The 20,582-nt window shown below is 27.1% G+C and overlaps 1 protein-coding gene across 1 annotated transcript in view; it reads left to right on the top strand.

The window, feature by feature from the left end:
* The window catches only part of LOC100205090 (arf-GAP with dual PH domain-containing protein 1), a 33,731-nt gene extending 13,632 nt beyond the window's left edge, over positions 1–20,099 (top strand). The window contains exons 5-10 of the mRNA XM_065803429.1: positions 17,203–17,315; positions 17,388–17,549; positions 17,715–17,798; positions 18,384–18,446; positions 19,162–19,233; positions 19,405–20,099. Coding sequence (XP_065659501.1) covers positions 17,203–17,315; positions 17,388–17,549; positions 17,715–17,798; positions 18,384–18,446; positions 19,162–19,233; positions 19,405–19,758 — 848 coding nt within the window. The 3' untranslated portion in view covers positions 19,759–20,099. The remainder of the gene's footprint in view (positions 1–17,202; positions 17,316–17,387; positions 17,550–17,714; positions 17,799–18,383; positions 18,447–19,161; positions 19,234–19,404) is intronic.
* The last annotated feature ends 483 nt before the right edge of the window (positions 20,100–20,582 follow it).

Raw genomic sequence — 20,582 nt, 5'->3', positions numbered from 1 at the left:
TTTATAAACATTTAAATTACCCCAAAAAAAAAAAAATTTTAAATTTGAGAATCAAATAGTATTGTTTTAAATCTAAATGTTAGTAAAGTGTTTGTGAAGTGAACTGTTTTTTTAACTACGCTAATTAAACATGTTGAAACTTGAAATAATTGATTGTTAACTAAACATGTTGAAACTTCCAATTGGTTGTTAAACTAAACATATTGAAACTTTCAATTGGTTGTTAACTAAACATATTGAAACTTTCAATTATTTGTTAACTAAACATATTGAAACTTCTAATTGGTTGTTAACTAAACATATTGAAACTTTCAATTGTTTGTTAACTAAACATATTGAAACTTCCAATTGGTTGTTAACTAAACATATTGAAACTTCCAATTGGTTGTTAACTAAACATATTGAAACTTTCAATAGGTATCTAAATCAAGAAATAAAGTGCAACAAAAGACTTGCAATAAAAAACAATCAAAAAGATTTTTTACTCAAATTATTGTATCAAGTAAAAAAAAAATTTCGGAATATTTCCAAATATTCTGAAAACAAATGTTATTTAGAATATTTGGAAATTTTTCTGTATTCTTTTTTAACTTTCTAGTTGTTTTTTTGCCATTGTTGTTTTGAAAAATGTATTTGTTTAAATTATCAATTGTTTATTGACGTTTGTTTAAAAATTTTTAAATAAATATCAATAAACAATTATAGTTATTTAATTATTATAGAAAGTATTTTGTAAAAATAGTAAATATTAAGATTTAAATTATGTTTTGATTGACAAATATTTGTTTTTTTATATATTTCTTGATGAGCATCTATTCACTAAACAACAATTATTTCAAATTTTTTTTTTTTTTTAATTGATTTTTATTACAAACTTGTTTACAGAAATGAAATTTTAAATGAATCAAGTTGACTTTGGGACTTGTGACTTTTAGTCACAAGCCCAAAAATCATTTCATCTGCGGGTATATTTAAAAATATTTTCCATTTCCACAAAACATTGTTTTGTGACTTAAATCTCTTATCTTTTTTTTTTTTTTAATATATATATATATATATATCATATTTTATATATATATATATCATTTAAAATCGCTTCGACAAAAAAAGCAGCAAAAAATATGCCCTGTACTCTAGGGTACAGGGAGATTCTTGTGTTTTTGAAAAAAAAAAATTAAGCTCAGGAAAAAGCGTATTCTTATGTAAAATTAAATTTTAAAGTAGTTTGCTATGGACCACTTTTTGATTAGAAAATGTCTTGACATCCAAAGTTTCACATTTAGATATTAAATTAATTTAGTATAAAATAAATATAACCCATTTTTATGTATTAGACTCTCATAATAAGGGCAGCGCTGAATCAATTTCAGTGACAAAGAAGCTTACTAGAAAAGAATTAAAAAACTACAGGATGAGCAATTTTTATATAGTATATATAGTATTGTTTATATAGTATATATATATATATTTATACTATATAAACATATAATATAAATATATATATATGTATATATATATATATATATATTTATATATATATATATATATATATATATATATATATATATATATATATATATATATATATATATATATATATATATATATATATATACCAAAGTAGCATACTACCAATTGTAACAATAGTAATTGTTACAATTGGATAATAAATAAATGTAAAAGAATCTTACAAATTGTGATCTTTTCTAATTAAAGACTATATTTTAACTTAAGATTAATTGAAATCCATGTCTTTTTTTAAGTATATAAACAGAAAAGCAATAATATAAACAGAAAAGCAAAAAACCTGGAACAAACATTTTCTTAATTAAAACTATTATATTTAAAAAAAATAAATTAAATAAATAAAGCTATAGGACTTGCTACATTGTTGATGGCAAAACTACAAAACAGCCTGGTCTAATATTATGATCATTTCCAAGGCTGTTTACATGTTTGTGTAAGGCATCATACTGCTTGCTTTTCTGTTTAGATTAATTGTCTAATTAAAAGTCTGTAATTGTAATACTGAGATAATGTAGCATGATTTATAACCAATGTAGCACATTCAGGGTGGTGAACCAATTGATAATGCCAACCAGCATCACCCCTTGGAAAAAATAAAGAATAAACCATAGGATCTAAGTTGGTAGACATACTTGATATATTTTTAAGAGGATGACCTCTTGGGTAAATAACAACTTCCCTGGAAGCAGGTGGAGCACCATCTTTGCCAACAAATACAACTGCAACATCATGTGAAAGGAGATTATAGCAACGTCTATCTGGCCCTTCAAGTAAAGTCATTTTTATAATCGAGACTGAGCAACCTTCTATAGCTGTTCGGCAAGTTTCTTCATCTTCCACTTCAGCTGTTTTTAAATGCAGGAGAAATTGGGTTCTCTTCACTAATAAAATTTTGCAATCAAAATATTTAACCGTTTAAGCAAAGATCATTACCACATTGTCGCATTCTAAAATTTACTGCTGAAAGTGCTTCATAGATGTATAGTTGCCAATATGTCGGCGAAACATCTTGATTTGGCCTAAGATTACATATACAATACAATATTCTTATGACTTTAAAAATATATATATCAGCTAGGAGATGTTTGAAAAAAAATTAACTTAACTTAAGATTTATCAGATAATGTATTATGTACAACATAAATACATAATCTGATAAATCTAAAATAAAATATCTAGTGAATAAGTAAATAAATAAGAAAAACATTACATACAAAAAATGAAAGTCAATGTACCTTATAGAGAAAAACTGTTGTGATTTACAAGAGTAGTAGTTGTTAAATATTATTATTTCATGTTAGCTTTTAGAAAATAATTTATGCTGGTACATCATGATTCCAAATTATTTATAGCAAAATCATATAATAAATAGTGCTAAAGACAAAAAATCAAATTGAGATAAAATAAATTGCATATATGACAAAATAATTTGTCTAGGCTTTTAATGAATGATTTAAGGCAGTGATTTTTAATAATAAAATTATCTATTTATCATTTTTAACAATAGACACCAAATGAAGGTAAGCCAAATGTTTATCTACTCAAATGATAACAAAAAAACAACATCACAGCAACAACACACAATAGCATACATCATAAGTTAATATAATATGCATATAACATAACTTTCATATATAACAGAACATAAGAAACAACATTACGCAAGTGTTATTAAAATACATTATTATGTATTTTTAGAATAATTAATAATAAAGGCTTGAAAACACCCAGGCCTAAAGCAGTAACAGGTTGACACTAAACACTGCTGTGTAACTCTCTGTTATAAGTACATCACTTGGCTAGCAAGGTCAACAAATCTTGCTCAACACGTTTACCAAGTCATAGCACTTTGAAAACATGAAAACAACATAATATAAACATATGTACTAACTATAAACACAATAAACGTGTTTAAATATGTTAAAGGTTAAATGAAAACAGGCTATAAAAATTAGAAAAATAAAAACAACCAACAACAAACAAACAATTATTTAAATTTTTATTTTAAACAATGAACAACATCAATTCTTCTTGAAAATAAGAACATATTAGCTCTAATTTGCTTGTTGACCTTACTCGAGAGACCGCATGGAACATATATCTGCACATGAAAAGTCTAGAAACTACTTAAAAAATAAGATTTAGTGTATTTTACAGAATACAGAACCGTAATTAACAATACGAACAATAGGCGTAACTATGCGCACTAATAATATTCATTGCGCTATTAATATTTAGATTTTATTTTTTGTACGATGGTTTTTATAAATTTCAAACAAACATTTTAGCTTTTAAAACCACTTTTAAATTTTGTTTTATAAAAATTTTAACGTAATAGTTATTTAATAGTTTAACAGCTTATAGAAACCAGTACTTTTTATTAAACTATTAAATTTGAGTTGTTTCGTAACGTTTGTTTTCGTGCTAAAAATGTTTGCTATTAAAAGTGTTTATAAAATTAATCCTAGAAAAAGTTTGAAAAGATTTATAATAAAATACATATTTATGCAAATGTAATTATGTATATTAATCCTTGATAATTTAAATAAAATGGGTTTATTTTAAACATAATTAATTTGTTACTTTACTTAATAAAGTATTATAGTTAATGTATTTTATATATTAACATAGTTATTTATGTATTTAATAATTTTGTATTTTTATTATACATTTTTATTACGTATTTAATTATGTATTTAATTATTACATGCTTTATGTATTTAATATATTTACGTAATAATTCATGTGCTTAATAATTTACAAAGCATTTCGCATAGTATAGTAAATTTTAAAAAACATACTATAAATATTTTTTTAAGATTTTCTTTTTGTTAGATAATTTATCTTACAAATTTTCTTTTTATTTCAGCGCATTTCAGTTGTCAAAATATTGCGTAAAGACAAAATATTTTATGCGTGTTCAGGAATGGCGTTCAATTGCACTTCTTTAATATTTATCGGATACGTCCTACAAACTTGAGTCTTTATCAGACAAATTGTCCGATAGAAAAAACTTCGTTATTTTGAGCCCTGCATATATATATATATATATATATATATATATATACATATACATATATATATATATATATATATTTATATATATATATATATTTATATATATATATATATATATGTATATATATTTATATATTTATATATATATATATATGTATATATATATATATGTATATATATATATATATATATATATATATATATATATATATATATATATATATATATATATATATATATATATGTATATATATATATATATATATATATATATATATATATATATATATATATATATATATATATATATATATATACAGTCATGGACAAAAGTTTGCGACCACTGCGATTTTTGCATATTTTTTAATGTATTCTACTCTGAATTGCTTTTGGGCTACTTTAGTGCTACAATTTTGTACCAATTTGTGCTAATTGTCAATTAGAGTCTAAAATTGATGTTTACATGTTTATTTTCAGATATAACTGAAATATTTTGGAACATTTTATATTACGGAGACCTTATTTGAAGCAGTACTAGTTAAAATGGTACGCGGTAACGAACTGACATCTGAAAAGCGAGCTCAGGTCGTTATTTTGTACAAAGAGAACATTTTTATAAGACAGATAGCTAAAAAGCTCGGTATTTCACATTCCACTGTTGTAGCTACTGTAAAGAGAAATCAAGAGCTAAAAAGTTTTAAATCCCGTTCACGCGCTGGGCGCCCGAAGGTTACAAGGAACCGTATGGATAATGCTGTAAAAAAGGCAGCAAAAAAATCACCAAGAGCATCTTCAAGTGCCATTAGAGGCAAACTGCCTGGATCACCATCCAAGAAACCAAACAGTCGGACAATACGCAGACGATTATTTGATGCAGGCTTGAAATCTTACCGACCAGCACGGAAGCCGAAGCTTTCACCAAAGAATATTCACGATCGCATAGCGTTTTGTCAGAAGTTCAGGCAGTGGACACCAGCCCAGTGGAAACAAGTGATGTTTTCAGATGAGACAACATTCACGCAATTCTACTCATTTTGTAGACATGTCAGACGCCCACCAAATCAGAGGCATAATCCAAAGTACGTTATACCAACAGTCAAACAGGCTCCAAAAGTTATGGTTTGGGGAGCAGTCTCTGGTAGCGGTCATGCCGGCATTTGGATTATGCCTAAAAATACAACGATCAATGGTGCTGTTTACTTGAGTATACTAATGGATAAGCTGCCACCATTTGTACCAATACATGGCATCACTCATTTCCAGCATGATGGCGCACCTTGTCATGGTACCAAGTAGTGCTGAGCATTATTTTGACCAATCCGGATTACGGATTACAATTATTTAATCCGAATTTTGGATCAATCCGTTTTATCCGGATTTGCGGATCCAATCTGTCGATTCGGATTTCGGATTCAATCCGTTGATTCGGATTTCGAATCCAATCCGGCTTCATTGTTTTTGAGATAATCAGCTATTTTTTCATTATTATCATGTATCAACCTAAATAATTCGAATTACGATCTCAGACCTATTGACAATCGACTCTATATAAGACCCCTAATAGCAAATACACCAGGGTTTTTGAGTTTTTCACAATTTATTATTAGATACCCACCTATGAGGTAGAAACTAGGAATTAGAAAGTAGCAAGTAGGTATTTACTATTTTTATTAATAAAAAAAAGAGATGTTATGTGCGTATTTGTATGCAATTCATAGCCAAATCTAACCTCATGTGGTTTTAAAATAAAAAGTCAAATGTGTTAAAGTTTATTTTATTGATTTTTCTAATCAATTAATATATTTTTTTCATTTTTTCAAGTTATTTTTAAAAAGTATACACTGCGACCATTTTCTATAGGCGCATGTGGATTATGTCTTAAAAACGTACTTAACTTTATTTTTATAGTGTATTTCAATAAATTATAAGTAAAGTATCAAAAAATAATGAAAATTATCAAAAAATAATATCAAATTTGAAATGAGGTCAATCATAAATGAATTAAATTCAAGAGATAGCTGACTATTTTCTATAGACGCAGTTCACATTTTTTAACAAAACTATCAAAAAAAATGTTTTCGCATTTTTAGTACTCAATTGGACCTCCTTTGCGCTCAATTACTTGATAAATTCGTTTTGGCATACTTCCCACCAAGTTTTCTAGCACTCTTGGCTCTATATCCTCCCAGCATTCTAATACCGCTACTTATAGCTCTGCCACAGAGTTATATTGCTTCTGGTCAGCGTAGATACGTCTTACAATGATTCCCCAGATGTTTTCAACAGGATTCAAATCTGGACTGCAAGCAGGCCACCACATTTGCTCGATTTTTTTTAGTTTCAAACTAAGCTTTAGTCTCGTTACTAGTGTGAATGCTGGCGTTGTCTTGTAAAAAAAAAAAACTTTTTGCGTCGATATTTGTTTTTAAATGGAATCAAACATAATTTTAGCACATCAATGTATTCAGAACTTTTCATTTTGCAAGATGTAAATGCTAAATTTAACTTCCCTGTTGCACAAAACCCAAGCCAAACCATCAAAGATCCACCACCGAAATTCCTTGTCAAAAAATATTTGGGTTCTCTCCTCAAATCACGCCAGTAGCCATTAAAGCCATCAGCCCAATCAAGATTAAATTTTTTCTCGTCTGAAAAAATTACCTGGTATTGAAAACAAAATTATTCAGCTATTTAGACATCTTACGCATTCATGAGAATTTAATCTAAAATTTCTTACTTGTTCCCAATTGCATGCTATGTTTTCGCGGGCGAATTCCATTCGTTTCTGTTTGTGAGCGGGCTTCAAATTTGGTGCTTTATTCATTTTTGATCGTACGATGTGTGGGCTGTCTTTAAGAACTTTCCTAATCGTCTCCTTGCAAACATTTAAACCCAAATCTGACTTAATTGTTTTCAAACTTTTTGATGAATTTGATGCGAGTCGAACAATTCTGCGTTTTTCACGGCCTGAAACCTTAGATATCTTTGGTTTCCTCTTGATTGTTGCATACTCTGTTGGATTTTTCAAGAAATTACGGATAACGTGATCTGATCTCTTCAATCTTCTAGCTATTTCTCAATTTGGAACTTTTTCTCGATGATAAGCCAATATTTGACCTTTTTCAATATCGGGGAGGACCTTTCCTTTCAGCATTTGGTTAAGTTCAACTTAATTTCGACTCACAAAATAAAAAATACTACAGAATATAAGAAATTTGCGAAAAAACTCGTAAAAAGTTTCGTGAGTCTATAGAAAATTGCCACGTGAATATTAAAAATTTAATTATTTTAATGCAATCAAGACAATTAATAATCAGATACATAATGGATCATTGTTTTCTTACATATACTTATTCAAAAGTACCGTTAGAACAATTTTATTACCACTGTAACACTGTAAATCCGCCAAATTCTACATGCGTCTATAGAAAATGGTCGTAGTGTATGTATGTCCCATCTTGTAATATAGATAATATATAACATGGGTTTTTAATCAAAATTATTAGGAGGTCCCAAACCCAACTTCCAAGTTGTATCCTACAACTAGTAACAAAATTAAAAAAAAATAATAGTGAAATAAAAAATAACCAAAAATATAAAGTAAAAATATTATGTAGTATGTATATACTATATATCAAGACTAAATTGTGATACCAAATTAAGGTTTAAAATTTTAAACTATAAACATCAAAAATGTATTAAAGTATGAAGTTGAAAACTTGTTGTAACATTTAATAGAAGGTTGTTTATTAAATCTTAGTGTATTTAAAGAACTGTAGAAATTCAGGCTAATGAGCACATAATATTGTTATACTTATACATTATACATAATACATTTAATATTTATTACAACAGCAAAAAAAAAAAATAATAATATATAAATTATAATTTAGCATTATGTGAAAAGAAATATTAACCATTTGGCTGTTGTTTTTTTTTTGAATAAACCGGATTTATATCATAATCCGGATTTGGTATTTTAATCCGGATTAAACGGATTGTTACTTTTGTTTCAATCCGGATCGGTAATCCTGATATGGATTGATCCGGATTTTGTGCTCAGCACTAGTATATATATATATATATATATATATATATACATATATAATTATAAATATATATATATATATATATATATATATATATATATATATACATATATAATTATAAATATATATATATATATACATATATATACACATACACACACACACACACACACACACACACACATATATATATATAAAAATATTATGTAGTATGTATATACTATATATCAAGACTAAATTGTGATACCAAATTAAGGTTTAAAATTTTAAACTATAAACATCAAAAATGTATTAAAGTATGAAGTTGAAAACTTGTTGTAACATTTAATAGAAGGTTGTTTATTAAATCTTAGTGTATTTAAAGAACTGTAGAAATTCAGGCTAATGAGCACATAATATTGTTATACTTATACATTATACATAATACATTTAATATTTATTACAACAGTAAAAAAAAATATATATATATATATAAATTATAATTTAGCATTATGTGAAAGAAATATTAACTATTTGGCTGTTTCACCAGCCAGACAATTTCTTTTTGAAGTTATAATGTTTCCTGCAGTGGAAAAAGCTCTTTCAGACTGAGTAGATGTTGATGGTATACATAAATATTTTTTGGCAAGTTTTGAAATCATTGGGTATCTTTTGCTATTTTCAGCCCACCATGTTAATGGACAAGCATTTTTGTTGATACAGTTTTCTCTTAAATATTTTTCAAGCTCATTTTGTTGATTAACATCTTCACCACTGTCATTTTGGGGAAATAAAATATCTAAAGCAGATACCATGGTGTTTGGCTGATTAATTGAATCATTAATTGAAGAATCTTCATAATATAATTGATGCATAATAAAATCTTTTAAGGTAATTAAAATATCACTTTCATCATCAAAAACATTTTTATAACGTTGGTCTAAAAGTGAAGCAATATTTAAAAGAAATATAGAATCACTGTGCATTTGACTAAAAAATCTTGCTTTGAACTCTTGTGACAATGTTTCTTTTAATATTTTAATTTTATGTAGGTCAGATTCGTTGGGAGTCAAATAGTGTTGGGCAATGCTTTTTAAAATAGGATGTACAGTTGATATTGTTGGAGTTGTTGCAGATGACAAGACTTTAGTAACAAGATCGAAAGGCTTGAGCACTTTTACTAACTGCTCCAATAGCTCCCATTTACTTTCGCTGAGTTCCAGTGATATTGCTGTTGTTCTAGTAGTGGTATTACGATCATTTAAAACTATGCTTATACATTGTCGAGACTCAATAAGTCATTCAACCATTGCATAAATCGAATTCCATCTAGTTTTAACAGACTGAATTAATTTTTTTTCTGGCATTTTTAATTTTTTCTGTACTACTTGGAGTGCTTTGATTGCTACTGTTGAGTGTTTGAAATGTGAAACGATTGTAGATGCAGTAATTAGTATTTGTTTTATTACATTTTCTTCTAAGCCTTTGTTGACACATAACTGTAATGAATGAGCGAAACATGTCTTACTTTTAATGCTTGGAGCCATTGCAGTAACGGCATTCTTAATATTTACCGCATTGTCATGCACAATACATATAGTTTTTGTATCAATTTCCCATTCCTTCATAATATCAACTAATTTGTCTTTTAAATTTATGCTGGTATGCCGCTCATCCATTAATTCAGTTGTAATAATATAATTGACTATTTTCCAGTTTTTAGTTATGCCATGTGCAGTAACTGATATGTAAGATTCCATAGCTTTACTTGTCCAACAGTCAGTAGTTAGTGCTATTGAGTCTATTTTCTGTATTTCAGTGGCTACTTTATGTTTTTCTGTCTCATACAGTCCTTGAATTCTTCTTTTGATTGTAAACCGACTTGGTATTTTATAATTTAGTGATATTTTATTCATAAACTCAACAAATCCAACACCATCCACTGTTGAGAGTGGTAGCATATCTTCGGCTATAAATTTTACAAGACTGTCTGTTATTTGCTCTTGTCTTTTGGCTGATACAGATGGTGAAAAGAACATCTCTGTTATCTTTGGCTGCGTTAATAGTCCTATGTTTCCAGGTTCTGATCCTCCTGTTGTAGACGTTGATGGTGAACAGCTAACTTCAGTATTAATACTATTATTATCATAAATATCAGCTGTCTCATTTGATGATTTAGAGCTATTTTGCAGATCATCATCATTGTCATCGTCATCATTTTCTAATAATCTAAAAACATAATTCAGTTTTAAATTTAAATATATAATAAAATATTTTGTATTTTGTACTTTAGAAACTCCAATGTAATGTTTTAATATCTATTTGGATGAATGTAATATATATTAATATACTTTAATGTAATAGTAGCTTAAAATATATTTAATAATTATTTAAGTTTATTATTAAATTTGAATACATACAAATTACAAATCATATTACAAAGTATAACTAATATTGTAACTTATATAACATGTTGAATACATTAAAATAATTTATGGGCCATATTAGTAATGTCAATACATCCAAATAAAATAGTTACCTTTTTTTTGGTTTATTACGAGAAAGTCCATCACTTATATTGTGTTTCGTTCGCATGTGATTCCATAATGTGCCTGGTATACAAATACAAATACAAATTAATCACAATTAAAAGTAGCTATTTAAAAATCATCTGCTCACAGTACACACATGACAGTATGACACACACACAATCAATGATTTAACTTAATCAGTAAGTAGTTGCTTTTATTTAATATACGTGCAAATGGTAATTAATAATTGCTAAATAAAATAAATAAAAGTCACATACCTATATTATAGATATTTAAATTATTGTTTTAGAATTCTAGAATAAAATCTTTTCATTTTTATTATAATTTACCTGTACTGCCTGAAGTTTTGAATGATTTTCCACAGGCATTGCAAAATACTAAGTGCTTGTTGTGTTCTTCAATACCTTTGGTAAAACTTGTCCAAATTTGAGACAGGTAAAGTTTAAAAGGTAGGTAAAGTTTAAAATATCGACAGTTTAATAACAAAATATAAATGATATAATACAAATTACGATACGATACGTAATAAGTACTAATGTAATAACAAATTACTGAGCTGTAAATTAGTAACTAGTAGACTACAAAAAACTACAGAACAGTGAGTACTGAAAATAAATAACATTGCCTCATGACTGACGACTGTTATTAAATATTAATAAAAGTACAATAATAATTGATATCTGATAACTCGTTGTAGAACGCACACGATATTTATTTATAGCACTTCTGAACAACAATAATGCACGTGATAATAGAATAACCCATGAAGATTAGAATTAGGAGACCCAACTAATACGGCCACATGCATGAAAAAATAAATATTCGGCAAAATATCGAATAATGCACGATTAAACGGCCATAGTTTGCGCATTTTTGTAGCTCGTAAAATTACGAATATGTGTATATTTCATTAAAAATTGTGTTATTATTATGTTATAAACAATCCTATTATTATATTGTCAATTATTTAACAACAACATTAAAATCTTGTAATCTTGTGTCCTGTGCATTACTAAAATGCTTAATATGTATTAACTATTAGGTATTGGGTACTCTCTTGTCTCTAGTAGTCTAGTCTCTTACGGATGTCAGGAACTGAATAAAAGGTCTGATACTTACTTCTAAGCAGAGTACTTACCTACATCTAATATCATATTTCAGTAGTTTTCAAAAAAATTAGGGAAAATGGGAATTTTTACGCAAAAACAGTTTTTGACAAAATTGATTTTGATTTTTTTATATGGTTGTAACTCAATGTAAATACTTTAAATTTTCATCAAATGTTTATATTAGTGTTAAGTTTTTTAAATTTTATATTTAATTTTTCCAAGTATTTTTTTTTTTGAATAAACCGGATTTATATCATAATCCGGATTTGGTATTTTATTCCGGATTAAACGGATTGTTTCTTTTGTTTCAATCCAGATCAATCCGGATCAGTAATCCGGATATGGATTGGTCCGGATTTTGTGCTCAGCACGAGTACCAAGGCTGTTAAAGACTGGCTGCGTTTTGAAAACATCCCGCTACTGGAACCTTGGCCAGGCAACAGTCTAGATCTCAGTATTATTGAGAATGTTTGGACTGTAATTAAGCAGAAGATTGCTGCACATAGCCCAAGTTCTGAAAGTGACCTCATCAACTGGATTAAATGCATGTGGGTGCAGGAGATTACGCCGGACTATTGCAAGAAACTGTGTGAATCGATGCCAGGACGTATTGAAAATATTCTCAAAAATAAAGGATTTCATTGTAAATACTAAAATATGAATAGACATGCTGTTTAACCTGTATAGTGTGAATAAACATTCGAAATATATGTACTGATTTATAATTTACTAATTGTTTTTCTAAATTTTGAGTGTTTTTTGTAAAAAAATTGCAGTGGTCGCAAACTTTCGTCCATGACTGTATATATAAATATATATATATATATATATATATTTATATATATATTTATATATATATAAATATATATATATATATTTATTTATATATATATATATATTATAAATATATATATATTTCGCTGCATAACAAAAATGCATAACGCATTTCAAAGTAACTCAACTCAGCAAATATATTTTGTATTGTTAGAAGTTATATTGCGTCACTAGCGTATTTTTAAGTACCACATTGTAATTAAAGTTATTTTATTTACACGTAATCATACAGTTTTTTTTCTTCTCACTATAACAAAAGTTACAAATAAAATCTTAGTTCTTATTTGAAAAATCATTTTTATCATTTTTTTTTCAATTATGAACTAAACATAATATTTGTTTATTTTTTTATAATTTTACAGTTGGTTTTTGGTTATTTTATTAACTGTTAATAAAATTTTTCTTATTTTGTGAACTCTTTTTAATATTGTTTTTAAACAATAAAGTGTTTTATCAGTTACCCATAACATATTCGTGATCATAGTTTGTTTTCATAAATTAAATTAACATCATTAAAACTTTATGTTATTGAATTGACAATAAACTTAAAATAAAAGTATCTAATTAATAAAATATTTACATCAAAATAGATCATGCATCTTTTAAACTATTACCACATAAAATAATTTATATATTTAAAAGGAATTTATATATTTAATTCCTTAAGATAAAACTTAAAACACTTTATTTTCTTTAACTAATTTTTAACAACAACAAAAAAACCGTTTCTTTAACAAAAAATCTATTAGTTTACAATTGCGGTTAAATGCTTTTACTTACGACTTTATTTCTTCTGAATAAACGTCACATAAGCGATATCAAAAGATAATTTGATATCTATATATAGACACAGTGGCTTGCCATATTATTAGATTTAGTGAAAAATACAGACAAAACACCCTTAAAAACCTTTGCTCTTCGCATAATCTTTTTCTCTTTTGTTATATTTTACTTTGGCAACGTTGCCAAAGATGCTATTTCATAAATGGCTACATTGCTCATTTCTTTTATTGTCAGTTCTTACCATATTGTCAGTTTCAAATATTGTCAGTTTGAACAGGTCATTGTGTGAGTTGTTTCTTTCTACAAACAAAATTATTAGAATACCTCGTTATGAAGATTATTTTGTGACTAACACTGTATATATTAATAATCACAAAGGTGTTTATATTTAATACTCACATTTTTTAAACAAAAATATATAAAGTTATTTTTTTTATTATGGATAAGTATACAATCTTATTGAATTCTTTTTTTTAAGTATACAATCTTATTGATTTCTTTTTTTTTATTTATTTTTCTTTATTTAGCAATTGGTAGGGCATGTTATTCTTTTTTTAGCAATTGGTAATATTTTCTCCATGAGAACAAGGCGAAATTCAGGGATTATTAAAAAATATCGTACGCTTTCAAAATAGTACACTTTGATAAATATTATGGGAACTAAACTTATATTTTAGTATCGTGTATTTTGTCCTTTAGCTTTTACAACAGCAGCAAGACGTCTTGGCATCAATTCAACGAGTTTTTTTTGTAATAGACGGATCAATTGATTCCCACGTCTTTACAATTTGGACTTTTAATTGTTCAATGGTGTTTACATCTGTTCTATCTATTCGTCTATCGATTTCATCCCATAAATGTTCTATTACATTCAAATCAGGGCTTTGAGTTGGATGATTTTGTATGTCCCAACCTTTTTTTTCCATAAATTCCATCACATCTTTGGCTTTATGTTTGGGATCGTTATCTTGAAGAAAAACAAAGTCATCACCAATACCAAGATTACGTGCTGATTGTTCAACATTTTCTTTAATAATACGTTTATAGTAATGTTTATCCATATTTCCTTCAATAAATACTAACTTTCCAACACCTGCTGCCGACATACATCCCCAAACCATTACTGATCCATTTCCGTGTTTAAATGTTCAGACTGTAGTTCCATTTTCTAAGCAATTTTTTGATGAACGCCATACACGAATTCTACCATCAGATCTTTTTACATTAAATTTAGACCCCCAAATCGTTTTCTATTTTGCAAGCTAAAGTTTTGGCACTTACAAAACGATTTTTCTTGATTGTGGAAGCTAAGCTTTGTTCAGCACGCTTATTCAGTTTTTTAGGACGACCACTTCGGGGCAAATCAGCTAATTTTCCTGTTTTTTTGAACTTGTTAATAATTAAAGAAACTGTGGATTTTTTAGAATCAACAATTTTTGCAATACAATTTAACGATTTTCCTTCATTCCAATGCTTAATTATTAGCTTACGAATTTCTACAGTGGTCTTAACCCGTTTCGAGCTCATTTTACTTTTTTTTAACCAAAAAATTCATTTAAAACAATTGAAAATAATCTTCAAGTGTTTATAGTTTACTTTATTTTCAAAAATGTATAAAAAATGGTGGACATAACGGTTTGGAGTTAAATAAATATTAGTGTACGCCAAGTGTACGATAACTTTTGTCATCATCTTTAATGTACTTTTTTCAAATTTTGAGCCTAATTTTAATGTTATTTTAATATAAATTCCAAAAAATTCATAAATTAACAAAATAAATACTATTAAAAAAAAAATTATAAATAATTTTCATTAAATATAGCAGAAAAATTGTGTCTACATTGAATTTTTTTTTTTTTTCTTAGCGTACGATAACTTTTGTTACACAGTGTATATATAGATGAAAAGAAAGATTCAACAAGAACATCATAAGTGTTACATCATATTATTATCAAAGAGCAACACATTACCGTGACTTTAGAACCTGGCAATCAATATCTTGATCATTTTACCCCAGATGCACCTATTCATCCAGATAAACCAACTAAAAAGATTGCTGAAGGTGTTTATTTTTTGTTAAAACAACAAAATCTTACTGAGTCATGTACTTCAAGCAGATATTTTTGCGTCAAAGTTGCATAAGTAGGTCCTGTGGAAAAATTTCTTTCCCACAGGACCTACTTGGTTTACAACTTTTCCCACAGATAATAACTTGGTGTTAATAAAATAGAGTATAATCCTCAATTCAAGGCTCTTCCAGATGGAGAGAGCTTTGTTGACATTCCAGAAATGATACTAAAATGTCAACAGAACAAAAACAATCCTACAAGCTATGTAAAACAGTTAAGATGGGTGTGTTGTCACCTAATCTAAGAGAAATTTAATGTGGCTCCTTAAGTCATGCCAGATGGCTCACTACTGGTATGGGAATAGTCTTTATGTGGACGAGGAAATATAACTTAACTGAGCAGAATTTAAAAAATCTAGAGTTACTTGTCTTATTCTGTTTACAATTTTACTTTAAACTTTTTTTTTGACATAAAAGTAAAAAGTTACATTCTCTTTCAATTGAGAATTCTCAGAAGTCAACCTGATAGGGTAAAAGAAATTTTGACTCCCCACATCCAGTTAGGAACTTGGTATGCAAACCATGAAAGTATTTTAATCTCTTTGTTATCCAGTAATAATGCAGAAAAAGAACGCGACTTAGTAGTTGATTGTATTTTGAAACAAAGGGGTAATGATATCCTTGGAGATATGCAAATTCGACCAAAAAAAAACACCTAAATTGAACTTTGCAGCAACTGCTCTTCAAGAACTAGTTAAATGGGAAAACGAAAAATTACAAGAACCTGTTTTTACTTGTTTGCTTACTAAAGATGAGTTTTTATTGCTAAGATTGACACCTTTATTAACTCCTGCCAAAATTCATACCCAAAGTACTGAATATGTTGTAAAACAAGTGACAGTAGAATCTATGTTGGTAGTTGGACCAGATGCAAGAGATGGGTATATTAGAGTTAAAGCTCAACAGAGAGTTGTTACCTGTGTTTAAAACAAAGAAAAAAATTTTATTAGGCTTTTCATATCAATATACTTATTATTTTTATAGTGTTATCAAAATATTTATTGGATAAGATAGGGGATAAACATTAAAATCAAATTTGGGTATCAAAGCTTCGTCAGATTAAGAAAATATTTTAGGAAACTCTATTTAAAATTTAATTTTACATAAGAATACATTTTTTCGTAAGCTTTTAGAGTGAAAATTTTCTGTACACTGTAAATAAATTCATAATTTTTTTTTGTCCATAAACTGAGGTTCTATTTAGTTAGTATACTTATTTATAGGTACAAAAACAGGTTGGTTGTTCAAAAAAGAAAAAGATGCTAGTAAATGGAGAAAGCGTTTCTTTGTTTTGTCTTCACAACAAGGACAACTAAGCTATTTTATACGCGAGGATGTATGTACCATTTCAAAATTATTTTTTCAAATTTTTTAAAGTATTTTTGATAATATTACTTGTACAATCTAGGACAACAAACCCAAGCGTATAGTACAAATTCGAAGCATAAACATGATGTTTGTTTCAGAAGAAATAACACAAAAAAAACATTCAATGTTAATTACTTTTCCATTTACCAAAAATCGTGAAATAAAGCTAAGACATATTTATCTACATTCTGAAACTAGTTTTGTATGTTCTTTCAATCTATTTATACATTTTTTTAAATCTTTGTTTATATTACTTGTAGTATCATTTTTAATTGTTTTTTAAAATCAGGTTATTATTATATATGTTTTGTTTAGGATGTTTTTATTTATCTTATTGATTTCTCAATATTGTTTATATATTTTTTAGGAAATTGTTGACTGGTATCTTTCTCTACGTGCCGCTCGCCTTTCCTTTTTAAAACCTTATCTTTATGGTTTAGATGGTGTTGAGGTAAGATTAAACTGCTAATAGGGAAACGTTTTAAAAACAGTTTCAACACTTTATTTAAAAACCACGTTTTATTTTTCCACCAAAAATAAATGTTGAATAATATTTCAGTTGATCCTAGGAGTATTTCTTTGAAAGGTAAATTTAATATTCCAAGCGCAATAAATAAAAGTGTTTAAATATTTGAGGGCTCACTTAAAATGTTTCTTTCAGCTTCTTTTTTCTTGTTTTTTCTTTTTACTAGTTAAAGTAGTATAATTGTTTTTCTTAAGCTGCATCTTTATGCTTGTCTTGTTCTTTAGCTGTATCTTTATGCTTGTCTTGTTAAGTTGTGTCTTTATGCTTGTCTTTTTATTAAGCTGTGTCTTTATGCTTGGAATTGTGCTGGAAAGTTTCTGTTAATATAATAAATTCTCTATTACTTTTAATTTAAAAACTTGAGAGTTGTAATATATTTTTTTTCTAAAAGTTTTTTTAACACGAGATGTGTTTAATTATATTTAATATTACTTCATTTTTTTATGTTATTGTTTTATTTATTAAATTTATTTTTTACGCATTTTTGAGAATTTAATTTATGACTTTTAGGTTAGTCGACTATTGAACCGAAGTTATATTAAAATGGGATTTCTGCACAAAACTGGGTCTAAGGTAGATATTTATGATGTTGCTATTAATGGTTAAACACAATCTAAATAACCTTTGAGCTTTTCTTAGCCATTTTTGTTTGGCTAGTTGACTTGGCCATTTTTGTCTTTATAAAAACATTTTTGTTTCGAGGCTGAGGAGCAAAAACCATTATATTTGATGAAAAAAAAAAAATTCTTATTAAATCATTGAGAAGATTTTAATGACGCAATTTTTATTAAATCATTGAGAAGATTTTAATGACACAACTTTTAGAGTTGTTTTGAATTTAGAAGAGCTGCACAAAAATGTACTGTGTTTAGAGTTATGAGAAATGAAATCTGTAAGAGTTGCAAGTAATATGAGTGGAAGTGGATGATATGCGATGAGAAGAATTTAAGGCTATACAGCATTGAAGGCAGTTGCTGTATCAGATTGTTCATTGTAATAATGGAAAATGCAATACCATAAGAACTATCTAGAAATAGATTTGTAGAAAGCTATTGTACTTATAACAAATTTTAAAACTTTCTTTTTTCCTCTGCTTCTTAATAAAACTTTTTTAGTTGTCATTTTTAAATAAAACAAAATGACAACAAAAAATCTTAATATGTTGCTTTTTTTTGATTTTATAAATTTTTATGTATTTATAAAGTTTTATGTATTTTTTTTTTATCTTATGTTATATTATTTTAAAATTTTTCAAGCTTAATCATAATTTTTCTCACCATTTTTACAGAAAGGCGATGGCTGGCGTAAAAGATTTGTATGTCTGGATTGCCGCCGCTTTTTATATTTTTCTAATGCAATGGTATGTTTTTATTATGTTTTCTAATGCAATGGTGTGTTTAATACATTTAAAAATATCTAGTAATAACTATGTTAAAAAGTTATTTAAACTTTTTAAAATAAAGCTTTAATAAAGTTTTTTTTGGTGTTTTGAAACCTTATTTTAATTTTAATAAACTTTATTTTACGACAGGACCCAGAACCTTTAGGTGATATAAAAATTGAGTCTTCTCCAAATAATCAATGTCTATTTGAGGGTGTTAACGGCACTCATCCTGCCAGTCCGACGCCTCATTGTTTTTATGTGCGCTCTTCAGTTAATGATAGCTCTTCAGTTAAAGAAACTTCGTTAGTACGAGAAAGCTCGCGTAAAGGGCGAAATCCTGTTTTTAATTTTTGCTCTGAAACCAATGAAGACATGAAAGAATGGATATCTGCGTTTAATTGCGCAATGAAATCAGATACAGTTGAGTCGGTAGAACCAGACACAGATTCTCAAAGGACCTCCCAGTTGTTTCGTTCGTCATCTAGTTCTTCTGAAGAATAACATAATCATTTTTTAACGTTGTGTTTTTTTTTTTATTAAATTATTTTCATAAATCACTTTAAAAGTTTTGCAATTTATTTATCAAGTATTTAATTTGCTTTTTTTGTTTTTACAGTTTATAAATTTTTTACAATTAGCAATTTTTTACAAAGCAGATATATTAAACCTTTAATATATATTTTTCGTACATTTTTTGTACTATATTTTTTGTACTGCATTTTTACTATTAGTTTTTGTTAATTAACTCAGGATAGTTTATGTTGTTTTGGGCATTTCTATTGTGAAAATGTCCAACTTTTCATTGTATATTTTTAAAAATGCAAATAAAGTTTCAAGCAATATATGGTTATAATTTATACAAATCTTTTTTTTTTATTGTAGAGGTGTTGTATTTTAATTTAAAGTCTAATAAGTAAAAAGGGTGCACGAGGCAACCATGTACCCTCGAAAAAGATCATTTAGTCAATTCAATGATAATTTTAGATTTTTATTATTTTTAATATCTTGAAAAACTTTTAATATTTAAAAATTATTCAGTCGTTATAGAAAATCAAACATTTGCTACTTCGTTTATTTGTGGCCAACTAGCTATATAATATTGTATTATGCGTATTTGATAACAGTTATCCGTGCAGTGTTGCATTAACATATACATAACAGAGCTATACATAAAAATAAAGATCTAACAGATATGTTGATATGGGTTGTTACTATTAACTGTACAGTATATTAAATATACATAAACATTAACTATATAACCTATAAATCTTTATTATATTTAAGAAACATAAAAGTTTTAAGTAACAGTCAAATATACGAGCTCC

This window comes from Hydra vulgaris, chromosome 08 (genome assembly GCF_038396675.1).
Source record: "Hydra vulgaris chromosome 08, alternate assembly HydraT2T_AEP".
Lineage (NCBI taxonomy): Eukaryota > Metazoa > Cnidaria > Hydrozoa > Anthoathecata > Hydridae > Hydra > Hydra vulgaris.
The sequence above is the reverse complement of the archived record's forward strand: the minus strand, read 5'-3'. Positions and strand labels throughout refer to the sequence as shown.